This window comes from Muntiacus reevesi, chromosome 8 (assembly GCF_963930625.1).
Source record: "Muntiacus reevesi chromosome 8, mMunRee1.1, whole genome shotgun sequence".
Classification (NCBI taxonomy): Eukaryota; Metazoa; Chordata; class Mammalia; order Artiodactyla; family Cervidae; genus Muntiacus; species Muntiacus reevesi.
In genome coordinates, this window is record NC_089256.1 from 43,831,658 (window position 1) to 43,859,354 (window position 27,697).

At 38.9% G+C, this 27,697-nt stretch overlaps 1 protein-coding gene across 1 annotated transcript; it reads right to left on the reverse strand.

The window, feature by feature from the left end:
* Positions 1–1,827: 1,827 nt before the first annotated feature.
* On the reverse strand, positions 1,828–27,697 carry LRRC58 (leucine rich repeat containing 58). The gene is made up of 4 exons (XM_065942187.1): positions 26,749–27,697; positions 15,580–15,708; positions 13,955–14,232; positions 1,828–10,678 (listed from the first exon to the last, which is right to left on the reverse strand). The coding sequence occupies exons 1-4, from the start codon at positions 27,246–27,248 to the stop codon at positions 10,470–10,472; spliced, it is 1,116 nt and encodes a 371-aa protein (XP_065798259.1). The 5' UTR covers positions 27,249–27,697; the 3' UTR covers positions 1,828–10,469.

Consider the following 27,697-nt stretch of genomic DNA (forward strand, 5'->3'; position numbering starts at 1 on the left):
TTTTATAGTGGTGGGAGTTTTGGACTGGGAGAAAGGATAGAGAGAAGGTACCGAGAGGAAGGGAGCAGCAGTATTTGGGAGCCAGGCAAAGGACAAAATAGTGCACACAGGCGTGTTCACAGACACACACACACACACCACACACACACTCTGGTCTCACTGGTGTCATTGTGCCTTTCTGCTGACACAGTTTAACGGTTGCCAAAGGGGTCCCTTCAGAGACTGCAGCTTCCAGTGCTCCTCTCCCCACAGCGAGCCACTGTTGACCTGCACGTCCGCAGGATACCCTCCAACACCAGCAGAGGAAAGGTCTAGTGAGGGCATAGTGAGAAGCTGCTGCCTGCAAGCTAAAGAGAGGAGCCTCATCAGAAACTAGCCCTGCTGGCAACCTGATCTTGGACTTCTAGTCTCCAGCACTGTGAGAAAGCAAGACTGCAGCCTCCCTGACCTTCCCTGAGTGCAAAGAGCAGATTCCAACAATTGCTAATCAAGGAAGGCACAGGCACAAAACCACTTGAGGCAAGAATGCGACGGACAGCTGCAAACGTGTGAGACACGAGAAAAGTTTAAAATAGTTTATAAAGCAGAAAAAGCAACCTCAAATCATCTGCAATTAAACTGTCAACAAAGGTGTATACTGGTGCGTGCACAGGGACAAAATAATAATAATAATAAAGGGACCGAGAAGCTCAAAATCAGACTACCACCTGAGACCCTGCAGGCACCTAATCTCAGTAACCCCACTTTTTTGAAACTGCAGAACAACGAAGAATGCAAGACTGTCACCGCCTTGATCCTTATCACACAGCCCTTTCTGACTAACCTCTCCCTGTTTACCAGGGAGGGCAGCACAGTTCTTGAGGCACTAGCCTACTGTGTTTCCCTTTTGCCTAGCAAAGGAATAAAGCCACTCTTTCCTCCCCTCCCCCAAACAGTTTGATAGATGCTTTCATATCAATCTGACTAGCACAGATCACAAGAACCTTAGGAAATACTTCCTCAAGTGACAATTGCTAAACTTCAGAATTGCTATATAAGTAAATTTTTCTCTAAGGTATTTAAAAATAGGATAGGTTCTTATCCTGATGGTTGAGCTATCCTCTGCGTAAAGTGGTCTGATGAAGACTTCTCAAACGGTCAAATCTTTGATTCTGTGATCACTTAGAACCACAGAGAAATTCATATAGCAGGCTACAGTTAAAAATATAATTATAGTCATGTCACAGCTTAAGTCATAGGGATCTAGCAACCATCTGATTCATTTTTATCCACTGGTCATTCACACACATGCCTTTCTTTTATGAGATGCTGCCCTCAGCAGAAATAAAAATGATTGTTTCAAAGCTGCCTATTGACTTGTCATCCAATACAACAAACCCTTAGAAGTGATATAAAGGGTAGAATTTTAATTGCAGAGTCAGGGGCAAAGTCCTCATTACTCCACTAACACTGCCGCTGGCTGCATGTACACTAGTTTAAGAGAAAAGATTAAAAGACCTAAATAGAGGTGACTAAAAAGGGTGTGGTAAGGGATGCAAGAACTTACAAATATTTGAGAGCTACAAAAGTAGAAATTTTGAACACAGATAATTGTAGACTCAAAGTTAGAAAGAACCTCAGAGATCACTGTTGAGCTTACAAACAGGTTAAAATTACAAGTGATGACAAATTTCAAAAACTAGTTTTCTAGCTGTAATTTGTTTAATTTCCAGGAAATTAAACTTATTTCACAAACCTTTATTTAGTTCAACTTAAAAAAAAAACCCAAAGCAACATTAAATCCAGTCTTTATTTACAGAAAATACCCACAGTAACATTTTAAGAATATTTTCTTTTCTTTGAGTTTCCATGGCATCATGAGCAAGTTTATTCTTCCATTTAAATCTTCCAAATAACTAGCTATTTTAAGATTGCATTATTTTTCAGATTTAAGTAATAAAATAATCATGTAATATCATAGCTAGATCTAAAAGAAACTAAGCGTAGAAATTATGCATAGTGTTTATAAAAGTGTGTAGTTGGGTTGAACATTTCTTACTGTTTCCTAGCGAGACAGTTTATACTTATGGAGGATCTATACTGTTTTTATGTAGGCGGATATCTACATTTTAAAAATCTTACTTAAAAAGAAAAAAACTTTCTTGGTATTGTCAACTTCATCCCTGCTGCTAAGGATATTAGTCACTTATCTGTGTGCATGCTAAGTTGCTTCAGTCATGTCAGATTCTTTGGGACCCCATAGACTGTAGCCCACCAGGCTCGTCTGTCCATGGGATTTCCCAGGGAAGAATACTGCAGTGGATTTCCATTCCCTTCTCCAGGGGATCTTCCTGATGCAGGGATTGAACCTGAGTCTCTCATATCTCCTGACTTGACAGGTGGATTCTTTACCACTAGCATCACCTGGGAAGCCCCAGCCATTTGTTTACCTGTGGTCAAAAGCAGCAGTGCATGACTCGACGAGGTTTTCCTTATCCATGGAAAGGCTCTCTTGCTTTGTGACTTTTAACTTGAAACATCTGACCAAGTCATCCTTTTATGAAGGTTTTTGGTCACACTGATCTGGTTTGCTGCTTTTGCATTCCACGATTCAGCAGATATTGTTAGTGGAGGCTGGCTTCAATCTGGCCAATCCACTTGATTATATCATCTTACAACCACAAAACGCTTTCAGTTCAGAAAAAAAGGTAACTTACAGGGAGAAGCAAAGAACATTGGATTAGTAATCACTGCTTGGTCTAAAGTAGGCATTCAATTAAAACAATTTTTTTCTAATAGATAAATGGATTCTAGCCACAGCTGTGTCACAATTTATCTTAAGAGAATCTGGGCAAGTCACTTCTTCACTCTCACCCATTTCTTCATCTGTAAAAATCCTAGTTCACTGATCTCATTACCACGAAGGGACTTTCACAGGAGAGTAAGCACCCTTGCCGTGTAACTGAGTCATGGAGAGCTTCTATAACTATTGATGCCCAGACCCCACCTCTAGAGATCAGGTTTCAATTGGTCTGGTGATGAGGCCCTGTACTTTTGCGTATTTTGAAACTTCCCATGGTGGTACTGTATAGTCCATGGGGTTGCAAAGAGTCGGACACGACTGAGTGACTTTCACTTTCATGGTGGTTTTAAAGCACAACCAGGGTTGAGAATAGCTGCCCAGAAATCTTTTTACATCTTTTCCTAATTGGGGAGCATTTGCCCTCCTTCAGATCTGTGGTGCTAAGTCAGTCTCATGAAATGCTATTGAAGGGTACAGGACCCATGCAGGGAAATCTGTGTTTAGTTTGTTATACTCATTAAGGAGAGGAGAAATTCAATTCTGATTTGATAGAGCTAAATACTCCTTTTTCAAGTCTATGTCAATTTCTTGACTTCAGACGCAGAGAGGGGAAAGGGTATGATAAACCCACACCAACAAACTACCAAACCTAGTCCTACTTCAGTGTCATGAAGATTAAACAAGGCAGACTTTTGAACGTGCTTTGTAAATATAATGAGCCATCCAAGTATTTATCGTACCAGTAAAAATGCAAAATTCTGAAGTGATAGTGTAAAATCTTATTTCCTGTCACACAACAGAGTACATATTAATTAAAGAAGGTACATATTAATTAAAGAAGGTAGCATAATGTAGTGGAGACAGCACTGACCTGGGAATCCAGAGGCTTAGATTTAAGATTCAGTCATGTGAAGTCTTGGACAAGTCTCTCTGGGCTTAAAACTTTCATCTCTCAAAAATGCGAGTCAATTTCAGACTTCTAAGATTTCGATACCTGATGTTCAGATGGGACACATCCAAATCTCACACAGCCTCTGGAATGTTCAGGCTCTCTCTTCGGTACAACAGAATTAGACGAGCCATTGAAGACATTTTTCTTTTAACACTTGCTCTAAGGAGAATATCCTCAACTGGGCAGGCTAGGGAGTTTTACCCTCAGGAAAGATCAGTTACAACTGACAATTTTTCTCTTGTGCCCTCAAATTTCTAAGCCCATCTTTATCAAGAAGTCTTCTTATATACCAACCAGGTAAAGAGTTCTAAGTCTTTTCCATTTCAGCAAATTTTAAACAATTTGTTTAAAATTTTTGCTGTTTTGCAAAGTGTGTGTCTTTCCTACCCAGTCTGTTTACCATAACTCACAACCAATCATGATATTCTTCCAAATTCCAGAATCCAGAAATGTCAGTTGTTCTAGAGTCAACCAAAATAATGGCACTGAATAAGTACTGTAATATCAATGTGCTCAGTTAATACTATACTACTTTGCATTAAGATTGCTTGGTTCTGGACTAAATGCAAGACTTTCCACTAGCAAAATGACCTCACCCATTTCATTTTAGACTATGCATCTCTAAGTCTGTTAAGGCTGTGGAAGGAGGAGGAAACGATCTGGTCTAGTTCATCTTTCATCCTTTGCATCTGGCACAGAGAATATAAATGCTTATATATGCTTAATGCATTATTCATGGATTGAAAAAATTCAATGACTAGATGAGCAACGGTACAGCAAGTAATCAGGCAAAAACCAACAGTATAAGATTTTTAAGTAAATGCTTGTCAATTAAAAGACTTTTACTTTTCCAGAATACAGAATTAGATTCCAACAAAACACTTTTAATAAAATAAGGCACAATGTTTGATAAGGCAAAATTCACACAGAGGGTTAATGTTAGATCACATTCTTGTGTGTGTCCTGGATGGGGGGAAAGGAGGTATAGAATTTAATTAGCTTAAATATTCTGATTAGAGCATTTACCATTACAGGTAATATATAAATCCGATGCAATAAACTGTCTCTTGTTCTGAAAATAAAATGTAATTATTGAGTCACATTGTTTAGTTACACTGTTACTACTTTAAACATCTATATACCTATAGATATATTAATTCACAAGATATCAAATACAGAAAATTAAGGACTCAGATAATAAGATGTAATTTAACTAAAGTAAAAGTACATTTATTTTCAATATACTTCATTGATACTTTAAAATTTCAAATTTTATAAAAAGTTAAAATACTGGTTATATAAAATATTTCTCCCATTATATTTTTGTTTCTCAGGAGTACAAAGTGGGCTCAGAAATGCAACAGATACCAATTACAGACACACAAGTCTTTCCATGACTGTTATAAAGTGATTGTTGAGGTTAATACTCCTTTTCAATAACATATCAATGCCAATCATTTAAGTTAGTGAAAGGATTCTCTTAAAACACTAGTTCCAGACAAAACTAACCAATTTAGTAATGTTTCTGTTGAATCAGCAATAGTGATGTCAGTCTTATCCCCGGTTTCTTCTGTAACTGGAATTGAAAATACAATAGTTTTACCTGATTTATTCATAGCCCAAGAAAGAAAGTAACTTCTGGTAAATGCAGATAGTCTCTCCAACCATGGCTTTCTGGTATAATGGTGTATAACCTTCATTATACTAACAAATTTAATATTAAGTAGATTGAATACTATCTCTTATAATAAACTGAGACTAATAAACAAGTTCTAGTTAAGTCTAGTTAAGTCTAGTTAAGTCAAGTCTAATAGCACCCAAATCAATATTACCCTGTGAAATGTTTGATAATGTGTCATGTTTGCTGTTAGTGAACTGTTATTTTCTACATCAATTTTTAGCAAATATGAACCAAGAAGAGACAGAAAAAGAACACGGATATCTACACGCAAAAATATTAAAACATACTCCCCCTTTAACCTGGTATTACAAAGAAAGCACAAAATATGCTAATAATATCTTTATATGATGCTATCAATATGCATTGGCTAGGAACTGGAAGCAGATGTATTTTCTTTATAAAGTAATATGAAAAGAGAATATACCTTTTCACTGATTTTATTTCAGGGACCCTAATCCTGTGATAGTATGCCTGATTAGGATTCCATCTCCAGAAGCCCTAAACTCATAGGCAATAGGCCTGCTTTTAGGGGAAGAAGCCCTTCAGGATCACAGTCATTCTCCCTTCATTCAAAAGCAAGCAGTCACAAGGCTGTCACATACAACCTGATGACACAGTTCCCCAAACTTTGGCTCTAGAAAGGGAGATTTAAGGCACACACCTCCTAAGCACGACTGAAGGCACTGCGACCTTTAAAAAGATCATGACTATAATAAAATACAAAGTTGGATGCTATCAAATCCATCAGATTAATGTTACACAGAGTGCTTAATACAGGAACAGTGAAGGTCAAATACCTTTCTAAACAATGGAAATAAGAACTATGCATTCCAGGTCATGTTGCCTAAAACCTACACAGCAGTCTTTACTGTTGTTAAATACTCAACACAACTTCAAAGCTATTTTGGACTAAATGGGAAGAAATATTTACACTGACATAATAAAATCTCTACTTTGGATGAGAAGACCATTTCTTCTCATTCAGGTAAAAATTAGGTATTTCTCAATAAATGCAGCTTTACTAATTTTATACATTACATATATACACTATGATAACAAGTTCTGCCTACAAAGGGTCTTATTTAGAATAACTTTTTATATAAACAGCTACTGCTAAGATGCTTTGTAAGATCAAACTTTATTTGCACTAATTATTTGCCTAGTATTTTTTTCTCTTTTATATAGTGAAAAGGTAAACATTAACCAAGTGTGTACCACAAATTTCAGGTTGATGAGGTATTACTTGCTCCCTTCGGAAAGACCAAGGTTAGCTGTAAGAAAATCCTATTATTTGCTGGCCCTGCATTATGGCGGAATGTAGACAATCTCCCACTAGCAGAAGCTGAAGAAATTTTGTGATAAAGGCTTCCAGATGGTAGTTAGTGGGCCACTTAACTTCAAAACAATTTAATCTTATTTTAAAAAACTTTCTTGGCTCAAGGATCTCCCTGAGTAATTCTCTTTCTCTGTCCTTTGTTGTTTTTAAAGATTTCTTTCACTTAACACTCCAGCAATCAGCCTTTTCCTTGTCTTCTGTTTAAAACTGGTATTTACAATGTACGGTAGACTTGGTCTACAGTGGTTCCCCGCACTAGTGTGGACTGCTTTCAACTCTACATTTAACACAAAAATTTCTCAAATTTGAGGTACAGTTCATGATGCAAGTCTTTACTTTTAAATTTGTTAAAGTTCCAAATATCAAGAATTTTAGAGTAAGAGACTCTTCCTAAATCAGCAAGCATTTAGAAGTAAAATATGAACAGTAACCCTTAGATCTACCTCTACTACGCAAATACAGGGAATGCTGAGAACCCTGACTGGCTTGTCCTTTGGTCAGCCAATCCCTGGCACCATGGAAGCAAAACATTCTATTACCTAATCTTCCTATTTCCTAAAATCCTAGGACTATTTCACCAGCTCAGTTTGGTGACACTTGAGAGAACTGGATTCTAGGAATAAAGATTACTAAGAATGTTCATTTCAATTCCAAACCCGCAATGAAGAATTCCATTCTAAACATACTTAATGTTCCTCCTACCCTCTTCCTTCCCCTGCTGTGAATGCTTTGGTTAAGTAGCTTTATCCACATTAAATTTTGGTCACTAAAATTGCCCAAGTGGAGCAATATCAAAAACTTACACAAAAACAAGTGACTTAGCACCTAGAGACACTATCAATTTAAATGTTCAGTTAGTTATACAACTCTGGAACTGTATCTCACTCCTGGTTAATTTTTATACCCATCAGTTACCAAAACAAGGAGGGCAGAGAAAAGAAACAGGGAAAAGTTTAGAAATTATTAGCAGCTCTTATAAAGATTAAGTCAAGATTAAAAAAAAAATAAAGAGATAAAACTGACAGCTAAAATGTAGATTTCAAGTAAAAGTAACCAAAGACAGTTGTATACTAATCAGAGATTTTCAAATGTACATACAAATATAACATTTTGCTGGAAGACATTTTGCTATATACAATGTATACATCTATATTGTGCAACAAAGACTAGACACTGTTTCTGGTTGGACTGAGTTAAGCCTGTAAAAAATCAATCAGAATATCTTCTTTCCTGGAAACTGGCAAGGTTAAGTACCATATCTACCTTAGAAAATCACCCAAGCTGTTACTTAAATCAAACTGGTAATGAATTAGGAAGTAAACCTAAAGCATTTCAGCCAGAAAAAATTTGTTCCTATCAATTTTAGTCTTTTACTATAAACACATTATTTACTTTCTATGAAAATATTTTATGAATCTTACCTAAATCACTTACTGACAGAACACTTTGGGCTTGCCACTTAGGCACTGCCTAAGTCACCTTTATCTTTCAGTTTTGTATTAATAGTATGTAGTTTCGTGCATGTTAAGTCGCTTCAGCCCTATCCGACTTTTTGCGACCTTGTGGACCATAGCCCACCAGGCCCCTCTGTTCATGGGATTCTCCAGGCAAGAATACTGAAGTGGGTTACCATGCCCTCCTCCAGGGATGGAACTTGTGTCTCTTTTGTCTCCTGCACTGGGAGGTGGGTTCTTTACCTCTAGCACCACCTGGGAAGCCCAGTTGTGTGGCTCAAATGGAAAAGTAAACAAAGACTTTTTATTACTTCCATTTAATGATATAATCACCTATGTACTACTTTGCTAGGCAGTAGAAATATACTACATAACTTCTATAAACATAGAAAATTTCTGGATCAAAAGGAAAAAAGAATCTTATTACAACAGAGTGAAGGGGTTCACTCCATAGCAGCGTTTCACAACTGCAGTCATGAAACTCTCATGATGTTTCATGAATTAACATATAATAAACAAACAAACTATCCTACAGTATATTCTCTTCTAAAATAAAATATATATATGACAAAAACCTAACATATGTACATATCATTATTATACAACAACCTGCTTCTAAGGAAAGGTGTGCCCAGTCATGAACGCCAGAAGTCAGAAGGGAGATCATCTGATGTTCCAATGTGTTTCAGGACTATGTCTTACTCTACAGGTAATATTCTCCAACAAACTATTATGTTATGACAAGTAAGTTATCTAATGATTGCTAGTGTGTGCTGTGTATTTTATATTACAATGTCAACTTGTAGTTGTACTATTAGTTTTTGCTGCATACTAGGTTAATAAAAATTTGGTCATTTCTACTGGCAATATGTGAAACCATTTCTCTGCTATATTTTAAGGCTGTATTAATACATTTAAAATATTTTATCAATAAATTATTTTCAAAAAGTACTCCATGGTTAAACTTGTTTTAAAAACTGTTCTACTGTGTAAAAACAATGACTGCTGTGCCCAATTTTGTTTCAATTGTTGTCGTTTCTCTAGTTTTTCTTTAAAATTGGAGGAAGTTACAATTCAGTACACACAAAGTCATATCCGACTCTTTGTGACCCCATGGACTGTAGCCCACCAGGATCCTCTGTCCATGGAATTCTCTAGGCAAGAATACTGGAGTGGGTTGCCATTCCCTTCTCCAGGGAATCTTCCCAATCTGGGGATCAAACCCAGGATCTCCTGCATTGCAGGCAGATTCTTTAGTACCTGAGCCACCAAGGAAGCCCTTTTACACAGAGGCAAAGGAGCTACAGTGGACTCCTGAAACCTTTAAAATCTTTCTCCTGTTCCTTTAATGCAAGATATAAAGAAGTTTCCTACCTAACATCTCTTTTTTGTTGAAAGAAATCTGATAGATTTTCCCATCAAAATCTATTATTCTTTCTTAAGTTCAAGCTGGTTGGTTCCCCATTAAGTATAAAAGTGATTTGTTTAGACAAAAATGAAGTTAAGGTGGCTATGAGCTCAGATGTCAGATATACATTTGTTTACCTAGCTCTGTTAAAGCATATTTTAAACCATTCTGCATAGTATGTCAGGTTATAGGCTGCTCTGGTATCATTTCTTGAATAAATTTCTAAATTCTTGTTATGATTAAGGCACTATTACAGTCACTGCTGGATTATACAAGGATAACAACAATCACATAGAACAAAGGAGCAGAACTGAAGAGTTTTAAAACCCCACATAAGAGTTATATCCCTTCCTTTGCCAATCAGTAGCTGAGAAAGGTTTAGGTCCTATGGAACCATCTGTGAGCTTATCTGAAAAACTCTCATCTAGACGTAGGGGCAATACAAGAAAAGAGGGTTAATCCTGTTATGGTATAGCGGTCAACCTAAACTCAGGGACAACACTGATAAAAATTACAGCTGTGATAATTTCTATCTTCATGTCAACTGTCACAAGCCAAAGCATTGGTGGTTTATTACAGTACTGCTCTGCAGAATGTTCCATTCTGTTGTATGATTCATGCAAAGCTTGAAAACTGCAAACAATCAGCTAAATTTGAAACTGCCATTCAGAGCGAATTATATTCCAAGAATCCAAACATGGAATTGGGCTTCTTCCTGCTGAATGGTGAGAAACACAAAATCTCCAACTACGCCATGGACATTTAAGATACAGTTTCTAGTGAACCTCGAAGTCTAGTCTCTTTTCTAACCACCGCTGCTCAGTCTTTTACTGTTTCACACCACCCTGCACCCTTTTCAACCAAGAAGAACTTTCTGCATTCTGTGTGCAGCCACACTAGCTTCATCTTCTGAGTCAGATTCACTCTGGGATGTGGAGCTATGAGAGGCAGAACTGCAAGGGGAAGAGCATTCTGGCGAACACAGGTAGTGCATCAGAGGGAGGCGGTATTTCCCACAGAAGTCCACAAATTTAATTTGTCTGACGCAGCAATCAAAGTAGACTCCTGGAGAGAAGGAAGAATAAGTACAAAGTAATCATTACAAAGCAAAGCAAAGAGCCACGGTTTCCTTTCTAATCCTATATTCATCACTCTGAAAAAAATCTTATAGTCTTCTTTTTTGAGAATCTTAAGCAGACGTAGTGGCTGTTTCCATAGTTGTTTATAGAAATACTGGAAGGTCTTAGAGATATCAATCTGACTACAAAGAAAAGGTCAGGAGATTTACTTTAAAGGGAGTTGGCATTAAAAGGACATTGTTGACTCAGCTTGTTGTCTCTGGTAACTTGGTGGACAGGGGCTGATAGAGAATATAGGATACCTAAAGTGCCCTTTCTCCATCCCCCAAGCCACTCCGTGGTACTACCCTACAGTCAAGGAACTTAAAAAAATAAAATAAAATAAAATAAACCTACACACAAGACTCCTTTGATAATGATCTTAAAGAATTAATTGTTATACCCAAAATTTGCAGAAAGGAGATGACTGCTGGTACCCCCGTCCTTATGTAATGAGAAGGAAAAATTAAAAGTTAACCAAACGCCATCATATTTCCACAGGGTCCAACGGTACAGCTTCAAAGTTGTCTCACTGCCGATCTCACCTGACTTTCATGCTGTTATATGCTGTGACACAGACTGAAACTAGTAATTAGCTTTCTTGATGCCTAATTTAGTGCTCCTGATCTGTGGCCCTTCAGCTAAGTAAATATACAGCTAGTGATGACAGGAAAAGCAGAGGCTGCTGTGTCGTGGGCTTCCGGCTACTTCTCCTCCTGTAGGTCTCGTAACTACGAAGGCTGTCCCAACAGCTGCAGTATAATTGGGATACCTAGAACCCTGGGGCCCATCGCCTCTCTGGAGAAGAATCTCAACCTTTACACTCTACCTAAGATTCCTCTATAACCAACTACTCTGTGTATATAACATATGGGACCAAAATAAAAAGACGTGGTCCAAGCAAAGGACAACTTTTCTCCTATTAATTTTTCTTCTGTTATTTCTCCACTGACTTTCTGATTTTGTGATCCTGTATTAAGTCAGTATAACTGATAGTTTTAAAAGGGAAATTCATAGTATGTTACTTTAAACAATGTAGGAAAGTGGACCAATTCAGTAAACTGATCAATCAATATTAACAATAAGTCCCCATAATGTGCTAGCTTCTAAAACAGATAGAAGTAATAAGGCATTTATAAAATTAAGCATTGTTGCTGTTGTTTAGTCACTAAGTTGCGTTTGACTCTGCAACCCCATGGGCTGTAGCCCACCATACATAGCTACTCTGTCCATGGGATTTCCCAGGCAAAAACATTGGAGTGGGTTGCCATTTCCTTCTCCAGGGGATCTTTTCCACCAGGGGATTGAACCTGCATCTCTTCCATCTCCAGCACTGGCAGGAGGATTCTTAACCACTGAACCACCAGGGAGCCTATTATAAAACAGCTGAAACAGTATAATACTATCTTGTCATTTATAAGATCTCCAGACTATACAAAGACAAATTAACTCACAAAATAAAACATTACTTTTGTCTACAGAGTTCAACAACTAAGGAATATGAGGGGGAAAATGTCAATGGTTCACTTCAGATTATTATCTCAAATTTTAAGCTAATAATGTAAAAAGTATTTTTGTTCCTAAGATAAATAACATAGCAGTATACTAAAGAACTCATTAAGAAGCCATTTAAGAGAGACAGGAGAATTCTTGTAGAGGTCCACTTCTAGAAAAGAAAGAAAGCGAAGTTGCTCAGTCGTGTCTAACTGTTTGCAACCCCACGGACTGTAGTCTACCAGGGCCCTCAGTCCATGGAATTTTCCAGGCAAAAGTACTGGAATGGGTTGCAATTTCCTTCTCCAGGGGATCTTCCCAACCCAGGGATTGAACCCGGGTCTCCTGCATTGCAGACAGACGCTTTACTATCTGAGTCACCAGGGAAGGACAGATTCAGAGATCAGATACAGACTATTAAGCCTGAGGGCCTGGTGAGTGCTGTCTCTTGCCACTGTTAAAGCCAACTTGGAAAGGAAAACCAGAGAAAACCAAAAGCACTTCTAACTTGGCACAGCAACCTCTACTTCTAAGAATAAGTGCCCAGAAATGGCCCAGAGTAGCGTCATTTTTCTTTTTTAAACTATTAGTATCCTTGACCTTTAATATTCTTTGATAAACTTAAATCACCTTCTCTTTTTAACCTTGTAACACTTTTCAAGGTATAATAAGACCTTGAGAGCTGGGGAAAACCTCAGCTCTGATCATATTTATGCAGCATTTTCCCGGCACCCACATTTATCCTACAATAATAAAAACCTTCCTGTACCCCTATTAAGTTGGATTAAAAAAAAAAATCTTTTATGAGGGAGACAAAATAAACTGACCTGTTATCATTTACTGATTCCGCTGCACACACCCTGGCGCTTCAGGCCCTTTATAACCTGGCCTCAATGTACCTTTTACTCTTCTCTCGTTACTCCTTTAACTGTACATTTCAGCAAATTGTTTCTCATTTGACATTTTTCTGCTTTTGTTCCCAATTTTACACTCTCCAGCTGAAAAGTTTTCTATCCTCAATCAAACCATATCAAAATTCAACTCACGTTTCAAGAACCGTCTTATTTTTTCTAGATCTAATAAACGTACTCTCTCCCTCCTATGATTTCCAATAGTATTTTGGATTCCTACTTTACTCTGAGTTACATCACATTATTCAATTCTCTCCAAATGCTCTAAACTCAAGAAATCTTGAACCACGAGTTTTAAAGAATATAGAATTCCAAGACATTCTGAAATTGGGACATGTTCACCCTATTCTCATACATTTTGAAGTATACTTTACAAAGGTACCTGATACTCAGAAAGCTGAGTCTAAAAAAATGTCCTTCAAATAAACATGAAAGGTAGCTAAACATTTTAGAGACTCTTCTAAAGCATTTAGAACTATTTATGCTTTGTGTTTCCCCTCATATTACCAATTTAGCTTATCCTATGATAGTTCCATGACAGGATAAGACTTTCTGGGTATTTTGCCTTGTGTATGAATTTGAAAGTACCATGAAAAGAAGAAATGAAAGAAGAGAGGGAGGAAAGAAAGGAGGGAGGGAGGAAGGAAGGAACACAGAGAGGGTGAGATGTCTTACTATCTGGTAAAAGGGTGAAAAGATAAAGCAAACAGAAACAGAGACAAATCACCTTTCTCTGAAAGAAGACAGCTAATTATAACATTTAGATCATTAATTTAAAAATAACTAAATGAATGGGTAACAGGACACAATTAACTTACCTCCACACTTTGGGTTTGGACAATTGCTGGCTAAACTCAAGTATCTAAGAAGATTCCCAGGAAGATCATAGGGAGTGTAGGAAATATTTCGAATTTTAATGGTCCGTGCAGCTAACTCCAGGAGAGTTGGAGGATCATAGGTTAAATCTCTAACGAAACGAACAACCAGTGGGTTCCCTCGCAAACTCAGTTCTTCCAAATGAATAAGGTTGAGGATCTCTCGAGGCAGGTATGTCAGCAAGTTATTGTGAAGACTAAGGGAACGAAGTGAATGCAACCTAGAATGAAGGCAGTACAAAAATCAACAGTCATAAGCAAGGTAACTACCCAGAAAGTTAAGTGAAGAACTCAATCTCCCCATGAGAATGAGCCATTAAGGTTAATATCAATGCAACTAAAATTAAAAGATGCTGAAACTAAATTAGAGCCCACATTTGTGTATGTCATAGAATCTTAGAGAGCTCCAAATACTTAGAAAGTATTCTGTGCTAGCTGATATAAATACTACATGTAAAGGCTTTTTTTTTTGGCATGCTTTATCATTCAGATATCTAAAAAAGGAAAGATTTCAAATGCAACAGGAATCAAGCTCCTTCACATTATCTCACTGGGTATGAATGCTACATAGCAAATATGAGTCACCAAAATTCCATAAAACCTTGGGGAACCTTTGATTACAGAAGAGAGGCTCAGCAACTAAGGAAAACAGCATGGAAGTTCCTCAAAACATTAAAAATAGACCTGTAATACGATCCAGCAACCCCACTCCTGAACATATATTCAGATAAAACTATTATTCAAAAAGATACATGTACTGTTATTTTCACAGAAGTACTATTTGCAACAGCCAATATGTGGAAACAATCTAAAGGTCCATCGACAGATGAATGGATAAAGAAGATGTACTCATACACACACACACACACACACAAAATGGAACACTACTCAGCCATAAAAAGAATGATATAATACCATTTGCAATTACACGAATGGACCTAGATTATCATACTAAGTGAAGTATGTCAGGAAGAGAAAGACAAATACCACATGATATCACTTACATGTGGAATCTAAAATATAACACAAATGAACATATCTATGAAACAGAATCAGACTCACAGACTCGAAAACACACTTCTGATTGCCAAGGGGAAGTGGGGTAGGGGAAAGAAGGATTAGGAGTTTAGGCTTAGAAGATGCAAACTGTTACATACAAGATAAACAATAATGTCCTACTGTATAGCACAAGGAACTACATTCAATATCCTTTGATATACCATAACAGAGTAAGAAAAAGAATACATACATATGTATAACTGAATCACTCTGCTGTATAGCAGAACTTAACATAACACTGTAAATCAACTGTATGTCAATAAAAGTTTTAAAAATAGTAAATTTTAAAAAAAGAAAAAGAGGCTCAGTAATATTGAAGAATATGTCAGAGCATTTAAAAGTAAAATTAAAAATAAGCAACCCAATTCACAGCATACCTCAGAGCTTTCTGTATCATTTACTTTGATAACACTTAATTCTTTTCCACATACAAACCATGTGGGTGAATGCTGGACAGTAATTCCTAAGCACGGATGTGTATCTACACATAAACTCCCGAAAATACTCACTGTGAAAGCTGAGGAGGCACACTCTGGATTTTGTTGTCACATAATACCAAGTAATTTAGAGAAGGCAGATTTCCTAATTCTGGTGGTATTTCTTTGATGAAGTTTCCTCCAAGATATAAACACTCTAAACTGCAAAAATAAATGAAAAAAAAGTTGGACAAGTACCTCATTGTCTTTATTAAAATGAACACATATCATTTATCCATTCAGCAAATGGATAAATTTTATTCAGGATTTCTTTGTCTATACAGTCTTTGAAGGAAGAATGCAATCTTCAGGGAGCTCGTATTATAGTAAACAGGCAAGACACTCCAGTGTGAGACAGTATTGTAATTAAATGCAAAATAAGGCATCAAATAAGCCCAACGTGATTAAATACCAAAATGAGAACAATCCATAAATGATGTAAGGGTTTAACAAGTAGAGAAATAATAAAAGGACATTAGTTCTGATTAGAAAGGCTCCCAGAAGTGTTGCGACTTCAGCTGGATTATGAATTTAGCCCATTTAGGATAACAGCACGAAAGAGGAACTTCAGGTTCCTCTTCAGCAAAGAGGGTTTTTACGGGATAATGAGTATACCTTTTGACACATGAAAGAATTCATTTTGAGGAACCCAGAGTACAGCTGGAGAAAGGCCAGATTATAGGAGCCCTGTATTCTATGCTGGTGGGTTTGGATTCAATACATTATCATTCCACTGAAGAACGGAAAAACATGCTTAAGTTTATATTTCTTCTTTGCTCTTATTATAGCAACTGTAAACTTCAGAGGCTAACTAAACAAATTATGCAAAACTGAACCAGTATTATGAAATTAAAGTTTCGGTTAATCATCTTATTTTCTAATAATGCTAACAATATTTTAGACACAGCATATATAGAACCAAAATGTACTGCTACTCCTTGTGGTGATGACTGGTAGACAGGCTCTCTCCAAAACTTTCTGGAGCAGCGGGAGTAGAGGTGGCACAATCAGTTCTTGCTGTATACCTAAAACATACACATACAGATCTTCTCCATTACTATGTTATTTTGTCTTCCTGCTATATCTGCTAACTCAGTAGACACTATCATTCTTTTAAGATAACTTTAAATGCAGGGAAAAATAAGTCTACTCAGTTCAGTTCAGTCACTCAGTCGTGTCCGATTCACCCAAACTCGTGTCCATTGAGTCAGTGATGCCATCCAACCATCTCATCCTCTGTCATCCCCTTCTCCTCCTGCCTTCAATCTTTCCCAGCACCAGGGTCTTTACAAATGAGTCAGCTCTTCACATCAGGTGGCCAAAGTATTAGAGTTTCAGCTTCAACATCAGTCCTACCAATGAACACCCAGGACTGATCTCCTTTAGGATGGACTGGTTGGATCTCCCTGCAGTTCAAGGGACTCTCAAGAGCCTTCTCCAGCATCACAATTAGAAAGCACCAATTCTTTGGGACTCAGCCTTCTTTATGGTCCAATTCTCACATGCATACATGACTACTGGAAAAAATCATAGGTTTGACTATATGCACCTTTGTTGGCAAAGTGATGTCTTTGCTTTTGCTTGCCATAGCTTTCTATCCAAGGAAGAAGAGTCTTTTTAATTTCATGACTGTAGTCACCATCTGCAGTGATTTGGGAACCCAAGAAAATAAAACCTGTCACTGGTTGCACTTTTCTCTCTTCTATTTGCCATGAAGTGACAGGACTGGGTATAATGATCCTGTTTTTTTTTTTAAATTTAATGTTGAGTTTCAAGCCAGCTTTTTCACTTTCATCTTTCGTCCTCATCAAGAGGCTCTTCAGTTCCTCTTCACTTTCTGCCATTAGAGTGGTTGCATATATAAGGCTGTTGATATTTCTCTTGGCAACCCTGATTCCAGCCTGTACCCTGCATATTAGTTAAATAAACAGGGCGACAATATACAGCCTTATTGCATCCCTTCCCAATTTTGAACCAGTCTGTTGCTCCATGTCCATTTCTAACTGTTGCTTCCTGACCCACGTACAGGTTTCTCAGGATATAGGTTACGTGTCTGGTACTCCCATTTCCTTAAGAACTTTTTACAATTTATTATGATCCACACAGGCTTTAGTATAGTCAATGAAGCAGAAGTAGATGCTTTTGTGGAATTCCCTTGCTCTCTCCACGGTCCAACAATTGTTGGCAATTTTATCTCTGGTTCCTCTGCCTCTTTGAAACCCAGCTTGTACATGTGGAAGTTCTCAATTCACATACTGCTGAAGCCTAGCTTGAAGGATATTGAGCATAACCTTGTGTAATGAGCACAACTGTATGATAGCTTGAACATTCTTCAACACTGCCCTTCTTTGGGACTGGAATAAAAACCAACCTTTTCCAATCCTGTGGCCATTGCTGAGCCTTCCAAATTTGTTGACATATTGAATGCAGCACTTTCACAGCATCATCAGCATCATCTTTTAGGATCTGAAATAGCTCAGCTGGAATACCATCACCTCCACTAGCTTTGTTCATAGTAATGCTTCCTGAGGACTGCTTGACTTCACACTCTAGGATGTCCGGCTGAAGGTGAGTGACCACACCATCATGGTTATCCAGGTCATTAGGACCTTTTTTGTGTAGTTCTTCTGTGTATTTTTGCCACGTCTTTTTAATCTCTTCTGCTTCTGTTAGGTCCTTACCATTTCTGTCCTTTATCATGCCCATCCTTGCATGAAAAGTTCCCCTGATATCTCCAATTTTCTCCAAGAGATCTCTAGTCTTTCCCATTCTATTGTTTTCCTCTATTTCTTTACATTGTTCATAAAAGAAGGCATTCTTGTCTCTACTTGCTATTCTCCAGAACTCTGCATTCAGTAGAGTACACTGGAAGGTCAAAAAAGGTTTATCTTAGGAGGTGACACTTGAATGGAGATCTGATTGAAATGACTGACGGAGTACAAATCTCTGAGGTGGAAAAAAGCTTGGTGTGCTGTGAAAGAGCAACACAGCCAGTGTGGGTACATCAGGTGACAAAAGGGGTTTAGTGGAGGGTGGCGAAGTTAGAAAGGTAGCCTGGGAAAGCCAGATCACAGAGGACCTTCAGGCCTTAGCAAGGATTTTGAATTTATCCTAGGTAGAAGGGGTGTGAACAAAGGCTAGTTGTGTAACTTGACTTACACTTTAGAAGGATCACTTCAGTTACTGTATGGAAAACAGTAGAAGTAGTGGCAGGGAGAGGTGAGTCCAATGGGAGGGGTGAGAGCAGGAAGACCAGATTGGAACCTATGGCAGTCAAGTTCAGGTGTAAAATGATAGAGAGATGCTTGGTACATCTTTTTCTACCCTTTAACTTTAAACCTACTGAGGTATTTCTACTTTAAGTAAAACTCTCATAAACAGTGCACAACTTGAATGCTGATGTGTTTGCCCTGGTGTTTTCTATTACCATGGTGTATCTTAATATCTTTCCCCTAACAGCCTGCTTTTGGTTGTGTCCATCAAGTTTCCTTTTGTCTCATTCCTCCTCTATTATTTTGAATTGTATGTGCTACATCTATTTTGTTAGTAGTTACCCCTTCAATTTCCTTTGCCCTTCTTCTAACTCCCAAACACACATCCATGCTCCCTTCTCTGTCATCTTCATATTATCATATTGAATTAATTCTACCTTGATTTGAAAATAAACTAAAATTTATTCCCAATCAATAATTACTCAGAATCATCAGTAAGTTTTATCAATTTCTCTGCTTACCACTGTTTTTGGCAGTTGCTATTTCTTTTAAAGTTCATTTTTCTTGGAGCACATTCTTTAGAAGTTCTTTCAGTACGAACTCAGTTGTTCATCTTTTAGTCCTTTATCTCAAATTTTTTTTTTTTTAATCTCTGATGTTTTTATATTTTCCCTTCACACCTGAATAATAGCTTGGCTGGGCATAAAATTCTAGGTTGACAAATACTTTTCCTTAGCACAAGGAAGATACTGTTTTACTATCTTATTACAGCCCATATTACTATTATTCTTTGAAGGTAATCTGTTTTACTTCTTATTAGTTTTCATGAGCTTTTTTCTTTATCCTTACTGTTCTAAAGGTTTTTTTTATGCTGTATCAAGATACCAGTTTAGAGTGCTCTCTTTCTTTAATTGTGGGAAATTCTCAACTACTATTACTTCTGGCACTGCCTTTCCTATATTCTTCTCTCTATTCTCTTTCTGGAATTCCTAGCAAATAGCACTTTGAACTTCAGGATCTATTTTCCACCTCTGTTAACATTTCTTTCATAGTTTATACTTCTTTATCTTTTTGTGTGGCATTTCAGAGTGTCTCAGTAATCTCTTTATGCTTACTGATTCATGGCTCACCAGCTGACTTCAGTCTGCCAATCACCCCACTGAGTTCCTAGTCAGATATTTTTATTTCTAGAAATTCCAATTGGGGTTTTCAAAGTTATCAGTTTTAAAAGTTCTGGTTTTTTTTGCACTGATGAAGTTCCCTCCTTTATCCTCTGAAGTTAGGAAATAAACTTAAAGTCCTTTACAGGCTGCCTTATACATATTTTCTCAGATAAAATTTCTTCTGTTGATTTTCTTATCTGTATTTCATAATCTCAGATTTCCTTGATGTATGGTGATTCAAAGCCAATTTGAATCTGAATCTCTGTCATTTAAAAAATATATTTATGATACCTCTTTTCTATTCTTATTGGGTGAATCTTTTCAAGACTGCATTTCTCTCTTTAGATTTACAATGTTCAGTAAAAGTAAACAGAAAACTTTAATCCTGACAGCCTATTTTATTTTTCTCTTTTAAGTATCATCTTGTGGCAAAAATCAATAGTCTGGATACAAAACTGAATTCTCCTACATGTAAGTGCTTAAGCACTGGTGAAAGAGGTTCCTAGGCAAGATGTTTTTTTTATCTTACACATTATGGTATAAGCTATTTCTCAGTTACTTAGAAATTTCTATTTTTCAAACATGACAGACAGCTACCAGAATAGAATGGAATGGAATAGAGTAGAGTAGAAAAGAATACTTGGAATCCAAAACAGAAACTTCTCTGGAAAAAACACTTTTTACTGAGACCACTAAGAAAAAAATTTTTTAACATACTGGGAAGTCCTTTTATAAAGGATCTGACAGTAAAATAACAACTTGCATTTTAGTCTAGTGGGGAAGAAAAGAAAAGAAAGTGATGAAAGGGACAAGTGAGTCTGACAGCAAATATAAATATGGTCCTTTCTATACATTTAAGTCAGGAACTAAGAGAAACTACCATCTGGTAGCCAGTTACTAGTGTTTTCTCTTTGTGTTTTGGAGTTGGTGGGGAAGTACACAGAAAGGATGCCAAACTTTTAATAGTTAACGTGACTTTGGCAGAAAAAGATATGATGTCCCAAAATACAACCAAATCCATGATTTCAAAACCATATGAATCTCTTGGCAACTGATGGGTATCATTAATTAGCATATACAATCAGCATATTAAATTTACATTTTTAGGTTTATGTACCACTTTCAAACTCAAATAATTTCCAAAATTCTTGAACTTAAAGCTTTTCAATGATTTGTGGGAATTACATTCCTAAAACACTCTACTATTTCCAAACATGCTTTTCTATAAGGATAAAGGAAACCACTGTAGAATTTAAAGCAAAACTGTAGTGTTTATGTTTAAAAGTTCTTGTTTTTGTCAACAATGCACTTCTGTCAATCAGCCTTGAAACAACTCTATTCTTTTGGTGTTTGACAAAAAACCAAAAATCAGGAAGGTCATTCACAAAATTTAGAGAATTCTTCCTTTCATTTTTGTTTAGGGTTAACAGGCCAACCTTAAATTTGTTTCCTGAAGAGTATCTCACCTCTCCAATCCTTAGGGATACTGGGTGCCTTTCTTCTAGGAAGCCCAGTGACCCACTAGAAAAATACACTAGGCTCCCCTCAATGCCAAACAACTTAAACACAGGTGTAAGTAGGACATGTTTTGTTTTTCCACCCAAACAAAAATCATGTTAAATATAACAAATATATACATGAGTCCTATATTATGGTTGGTAACACGGAGATGGATTTAAAGTAAGACAGACTGGTTCACAAAGATGCAGAAAACAGAAAATAAGAGAACAGAAAGCTAAGAATCATACACTTGTGGATCAAGAAGTTGTTTTCCTGAGGTAGCACGTTCAGACTAAATGATTTTCAAATACTCACCACAGGCTTTTAAAGTACATTATATGTTTAAAAGCAGAAGCACAAATGTAGGAATCATTTCATGGTATTTGCCCCAGACTAAGGCATTGAAAGAAAGAAGCCAGAAGGAAGAATTGAGAGTCAGAGAAAAACTCAGTATGTGACTCTAATGGGGTAAAGAGTTTTGATTTAAATTTTACTGCATTCTTTTATCATCTGGTTGAGTCAGCTCTTTTTGTAAGATATCAACCTATTGCAGCTAGCTTCAAAACATTCCAGGACATTAATATTTAGTTTTTATTTCTATCACAATTCTCATATTTTTAATTTCTAAAGCAACCTGGAAAAGGTCAGTTTTCATTCCAATCCCTAAGAAAGGCAATGCCAAAGAATGCTCAAACTACCTCACAACTGTACTCATCTCACACGCTAGTAAAGTAATGTTGAAAATTCTCCAAGCCAGGCTTCAGCAATACGTGAACCATTAGCTTCCAGATGTTCAAGCTCGTTTTAGAAAAGGCAGAGGAACCAGAGATCAAATTGCCAATATCTGCTGGATCATCGAAAAAGCAAGAGAGTTCCAGAAAAACATCTATTTCTGCTTTATTGACTATGCCAAAGCCTTTGACTGTGTGGATCACAATAAACTGTGGCAAATTCTGAAAGAGATGGGCATACCAGACCACCTGACCTGCCTCTAGAGAAACCCGCATGCAGGTAAGGAAGCAACAGTTAGAACTGGACATGGAACAACAGACTGGTTCCAAATCAGGAAAGGAGTCTGTCAAGGCTGTATATTGTCACCCTGCTTATTTAACTTATATGCAGAGGACATCATGAGAAATGCTGGACTGGATGAAGCACAAGCTGGAATCAAGATTGCAGGAGAAATATCAATAACCTCAGATATGCAGATGACACCACCCTTATGGCAGAAGGAGAAGAAGAACTAAAGAGCCTCTTGATGAAGGTGAAAGAGGAGACTGAAAAAGTTGGCTTAAAACTCAACATTCAGAAAACTAAGACCATGGCATCTGATCCCATCACCTCATGGCAAATAGATGGGGAAACAGTGTCAGACTTTATTTTTTTGGGCTCCAAAATCATTGCAGATGGTGACTGCAGCCATGAAATTAAGAGACACCTACTCCTTGAAAGGAAAGTTATGACCAACCTAGACAGCATATTAAAAAGCAGAGACATTGTCAACAAAGATCCGTCTAGTCAAGGCTATGGCTTTTCCAGTGGTCATGTATGGATGTGACAGTTGGATTGTGAAGAAAGCTGAGCGCTGAAGAATTGATGCTTTTGAACTGTGGTGTTGGAGAAGACTCTTTAGAGTCCCTTGGACTGCAAGGAGATCCAACCAGTCCATCCTAAAGGAAATCAGTTCTGAATATTCATTGGAAGGTCTGATGTCGAAGCTGAAACTCCAATACTTCGGCCACCTGATGCAAAGAACTGACTCATTTGAAAAGACCCTGATACTGTAAAAGATTGAAGGCGGGAGGAGAAGGGGACGACAGAGGATGAGATGGTTGGATGGCATCACCGACTCAATGGACATGAATTTGAGTAAACTCTGGGAGTTGGTGATGGACAGGGAGGCCTGGCCTGCTGCAGTCCAGGGGTTGCAAAGAGTCAGACACAACTGAGCAACCAAACTGACTGACTGAAAGCCACATCAGGCAGATAGTGAAACAGGTCATGGTCAAAACAAGAATTATACCTACTTATCCAACATTGTAAGAACATAACCAAGTTTCTCCATATATTAGCTGAACAGTTATTATACCTACTTGTTGAATAAGAACTTCATTTTTTGATGGAAAGAATCTACATCCACAACCTCATGATTCACACTGAGCCTGATTTACTCCAGGGGAATGAAGCTAATCATAAAAATAGGATTTTCACCTTCTACTTATTTGATATTCTTCAAAGTCATCTTTCAGAAACCACTTTTTAAAAATTTTATCACTAGGATCAACTGAGTACAGGAAACAAACATCAAGATAACCTGCTAAATCTGGAGGATCAACTCCACCAATTAAGCCAGGAGTATTTATTTGTTATTCCCTCCTGGAAGGATGGAAGGTGGGGAAAAAGGGAACCTTTACATGAATTATATACACTGCATTATTTTTTAAATTGTTAAAGAGGGCAGATATATTCCAAGTATCCAGAAACACCTCAATTGGTTTTAAAAGCAACTTAGCACAATACACAAAATACATCAAGGTTACCAATGAGGTCGAGGGAGCCCACGTATATTCTACAAAATACATCAAGGTTACCAATGAGGTCGAGGGAGCCCACGTATATTCTAAGAGAAAATGGTGTTCTTGGGCAGGTACCTTAGTTAGGGTTTGAGTAACCAAACTTTTGCCTCTCCTTTTTTGAAGCTTTAATGTATTATTTCAGTACTAAGTAGTAAGCAGCCTACAAGTATTGAACCACATGAATCACACTGTCACTATTTGGCCTCAAGCAAATCACTGATACTAAATCTCAGTTTCTTCATCTGTAAAAAGAGGGTGAATTAGGCCAAATGCCTAGGCTGTCTCTGCTTCTAAGAGTATAGCATTTCTACATGACCCTTTCAGCCTACATTCGACTAGTATCTATATTTGGAGCATATAATCTAAACATTTACTGATTCTTATCAGTAAAAAGAAATAGAGCATACAATTGAAAAGGGAAAACACTGACATAAAAGCGTCTACACACAATTGGAGACAAAGGGGCAATGATCAAAAACCACACATAGTGGTCCAGAAAATGAGATCAATCAGGAAAATGGCTTTAGCCACAGTCCTGATCTGACTCAAGAGAACAGCAGTCAGAAGAATTAGGTTCTAGCCCTACTCTGTCACTGTGAGAAATTCACGTGTTTGAAGTCAGAGATCCCAAAGGTCAAATCCAGTTCTACCACTTATAGGCTTTGTTATATGAAGATTTGACTTCTCAGGGCCTCAGTTTCTTCCTCTCCTCACAGAAACATTGTGAAAATTAAAAAGCATATTCAGAGGACCTACCACAAGGCCTGCGGCATTGTAAGTATTTTTAAAAAAATGGGACTTTTGCCTATGTTTTCCGCCATGTGATGGAAATAATATTTATCCTGAGTTTTCCTTAGTATGTTTAAAAAAAATTCAAATGAGAATGTTGTAACTACGTAACATCAAAATTAGAAAGAACAAGGTCTGACAATTTTACATTTAAATCCCTCTCCAACTCTATTTCTTACTATGTCTCCTAGCATTACCCTAGTATAAGCCACCATCATCTCTCATTCTAGTAGAAGAGACTCCTTCCAACCAGCCCTCAAAGTCTCTTCTCAGCTCTTTACTCCCTCACCACTCTATTCCTGCACAGCAATAAGACAGCCATGCTTTTATAAAACTCAGGTGTACTTCGAATAAAATCCAAGCTTTACCATGGCCTTCAAGTTATGACATGGCCTAGGATCTGGTTCAAATTTATATTTGCCACCTTTCCTGTTGCTTACTTTCTCACTATGCTCTAGTACAATGACCTCCTTTCAAAATTTTGGCCTTCATTCCTTCTCGCCTCTGGGTTTTCATGTGCACTGTTCCTTCAGCCTGGACTGATCCCATCCCATCCTCTCCTGGTTAACTCCCAACTCCACCTTTAAAAGCTCAGCTCAAACGTTACTTGCTCAAACCAAACTAAGTTACTTCATTTCAAGGCACTCCTACTTCTTCACAAAACTTATATAACAATTGTAATTAGACAATGAAGTTAACAGCTGTTTAACCTCTCCTCTGTTACAATGCTCCAGGAGGGTAGGATCCCTTTCATCACTGGATCCCCAGCACCTAGGACAGTGCCTGACACAGGGTAGGTACTCCATAAACATCTGCTGGGGAGTAAACAAAGGGACATCTTGTCCAAGCGCCTTCCTTTGCAGATTAGGAAACTGTAGTCAGGATATGGAAAGGGACTTGCCTAAGCCTGGGACACCAAGAGTTCTTACTCTCAGGTCAGTGTTTTTTCCACTACACTTAACTCTGAGGTCCCTTTCAGCTCTAATATCTGGTTATCTCAGAAAACTCAATAAAGGATGCAAAAACACTTTATAAATGGTAGTTACTTTTCTTTCACTTTGGACAAAACACTTGCTCTTGCTTTATTTCACACTTTACTGAAGGGACTTTTGTTATTTCTCTGCTTCCTTCTTCCATTTAATTCAACATATATTTACTGAATAATTCAGTCGATGAGGCAGATCTGTAAACACGGAGTTAAAATCAATAAGGTTAAATGCAATGGCAGGGTGCATGAGGTACAAAAGAAGTACAGTTTAGACAATAACTAATTGTTGTCCAGGAAGCAGTAAAGGAAGGAAACAAAGAAATGGCCTTCAAAACAAGTTTTGAAGGGTGAACAGGAGTTTGCCAAAGTGCAAGCAACATTCCAGACAAAGGTAACAGCAGCGCAGAGGCACTGAACCCATTCAACATATATTTAGTCAGTGCCTACAAGGTAAAGCGCACAGATTAGGGAACTCCACAAATACTGGAATACCACAAAACCACAAATTGCTGGTATCGCTACAAAGAGGACGGATGGGGCAGGAAATGTCGTGAAAAACAAGGATCAGCTCCGAGCACCTTGTATGTCACGCCACAAAGCATAAGCATTAGTTTATAGGCATGGAAAACCACCCAAGACTTCGGAGTGAAGTGACAACCGCGGACTTACATTTGTTAGAGTATGTGCTCGGTTCGGTCACTCCCCCAGACCCCAGAAAGACGACAGAAAAACTGTCTTGAAAATCTGCACAGGGCAAACACAACAAACCAAATGCTGCTGTCACACCCATGACCTTACTAGATCTTCACTCCAACTCGACGAGCTGGAAGGGCAGTACTCGCAGTTAAAGAGTTCAAAAAGAGCCTGGACTAAAGACGGGTACGTGATCCCACGGCGCCAAGACCAGATGAGGGGCTCCGGAGCTCCCGGACCCCGTCTCGGGCCTCCCTACTCTCAGGAAGGCACCCACTCACCTCCTCAAGTTCTCGATCTCGGCCGGGATGCTCTGAAGCTGGTTGCCGCCAAGGCTGAGGGTCTGCAGCGCGCGCAGCTCCAGCAGCGAGGCGGGCACCTCCTGGAAGCAGTTCCCGCTGAGGTTAAGCACCTGGAGGCTGCGGCAGAGCGGCGACTGGGCCAGGCCCTTGGGGAGGGCACCCGGCCCGCCGAGTCGGTTGTTCTTGGCCAGCAGCGTGCGCAGGCCGCGCAGCGCCAGCAGCTCCGGCCCTAGCGCGGTCAACGCGTTGCCGCTCACGTCCAACAGCTGGAGGTGCGGGAAGCCGCTGCCCAGCGCCCGCGGCAGCGACACCAGACGGTTGTGCGGTAGCAGCAGCCGCAGCAGCGCCTCCCGCGCGCCGCGCCGCTCCTCGCCCCTCGCCTCCAGCTCCGACTCCAGCGTCTCGAGAGACACGCTGAGGCGAGACAAGTTCAGTTCGGCCTCCCCGGCTGTGGCCACAGCCGCTCCAGCCTCCTCCATCCCGGCCGCCGCAGAGGGCCGCGCTCGACCCACAGGCCGGGAGCTCCGCGGCGCCCCGGAACCTGAACCTAGGGCTGCGTCGGAAGTGGCGCGGGCGGGCGCTAACCCCGCGCGCCCCCGCCGAGTCACGCGACGCGAGGCGGCGGGGTGCGCGCGCCGCTCTGGGGCCGGGCTCCGCCTCACGCGGCACACGGCGCGCGGTGCGGTCGGGGCGCTCCGGGCAGGGGCGGAGACCCGGCGTCCTTGGCGATACCAAGTTACCCTAGGAATCCGGCAGTGTGTGGGCAGCCGCGCTTTATAGTCTTTGGCGTCGGCTGACCTGCCTCGGGGGTCCAGGTCCGCCTCGGTAAACAGCCCGAGGACAGTTTAGTTGTTTGGCTTTGAGGGTTCGCGCGTCACGGTGCACCGCCTTCTTGGTTCCTACCCAGTTTAGGAGTGGGCCCCCTGGT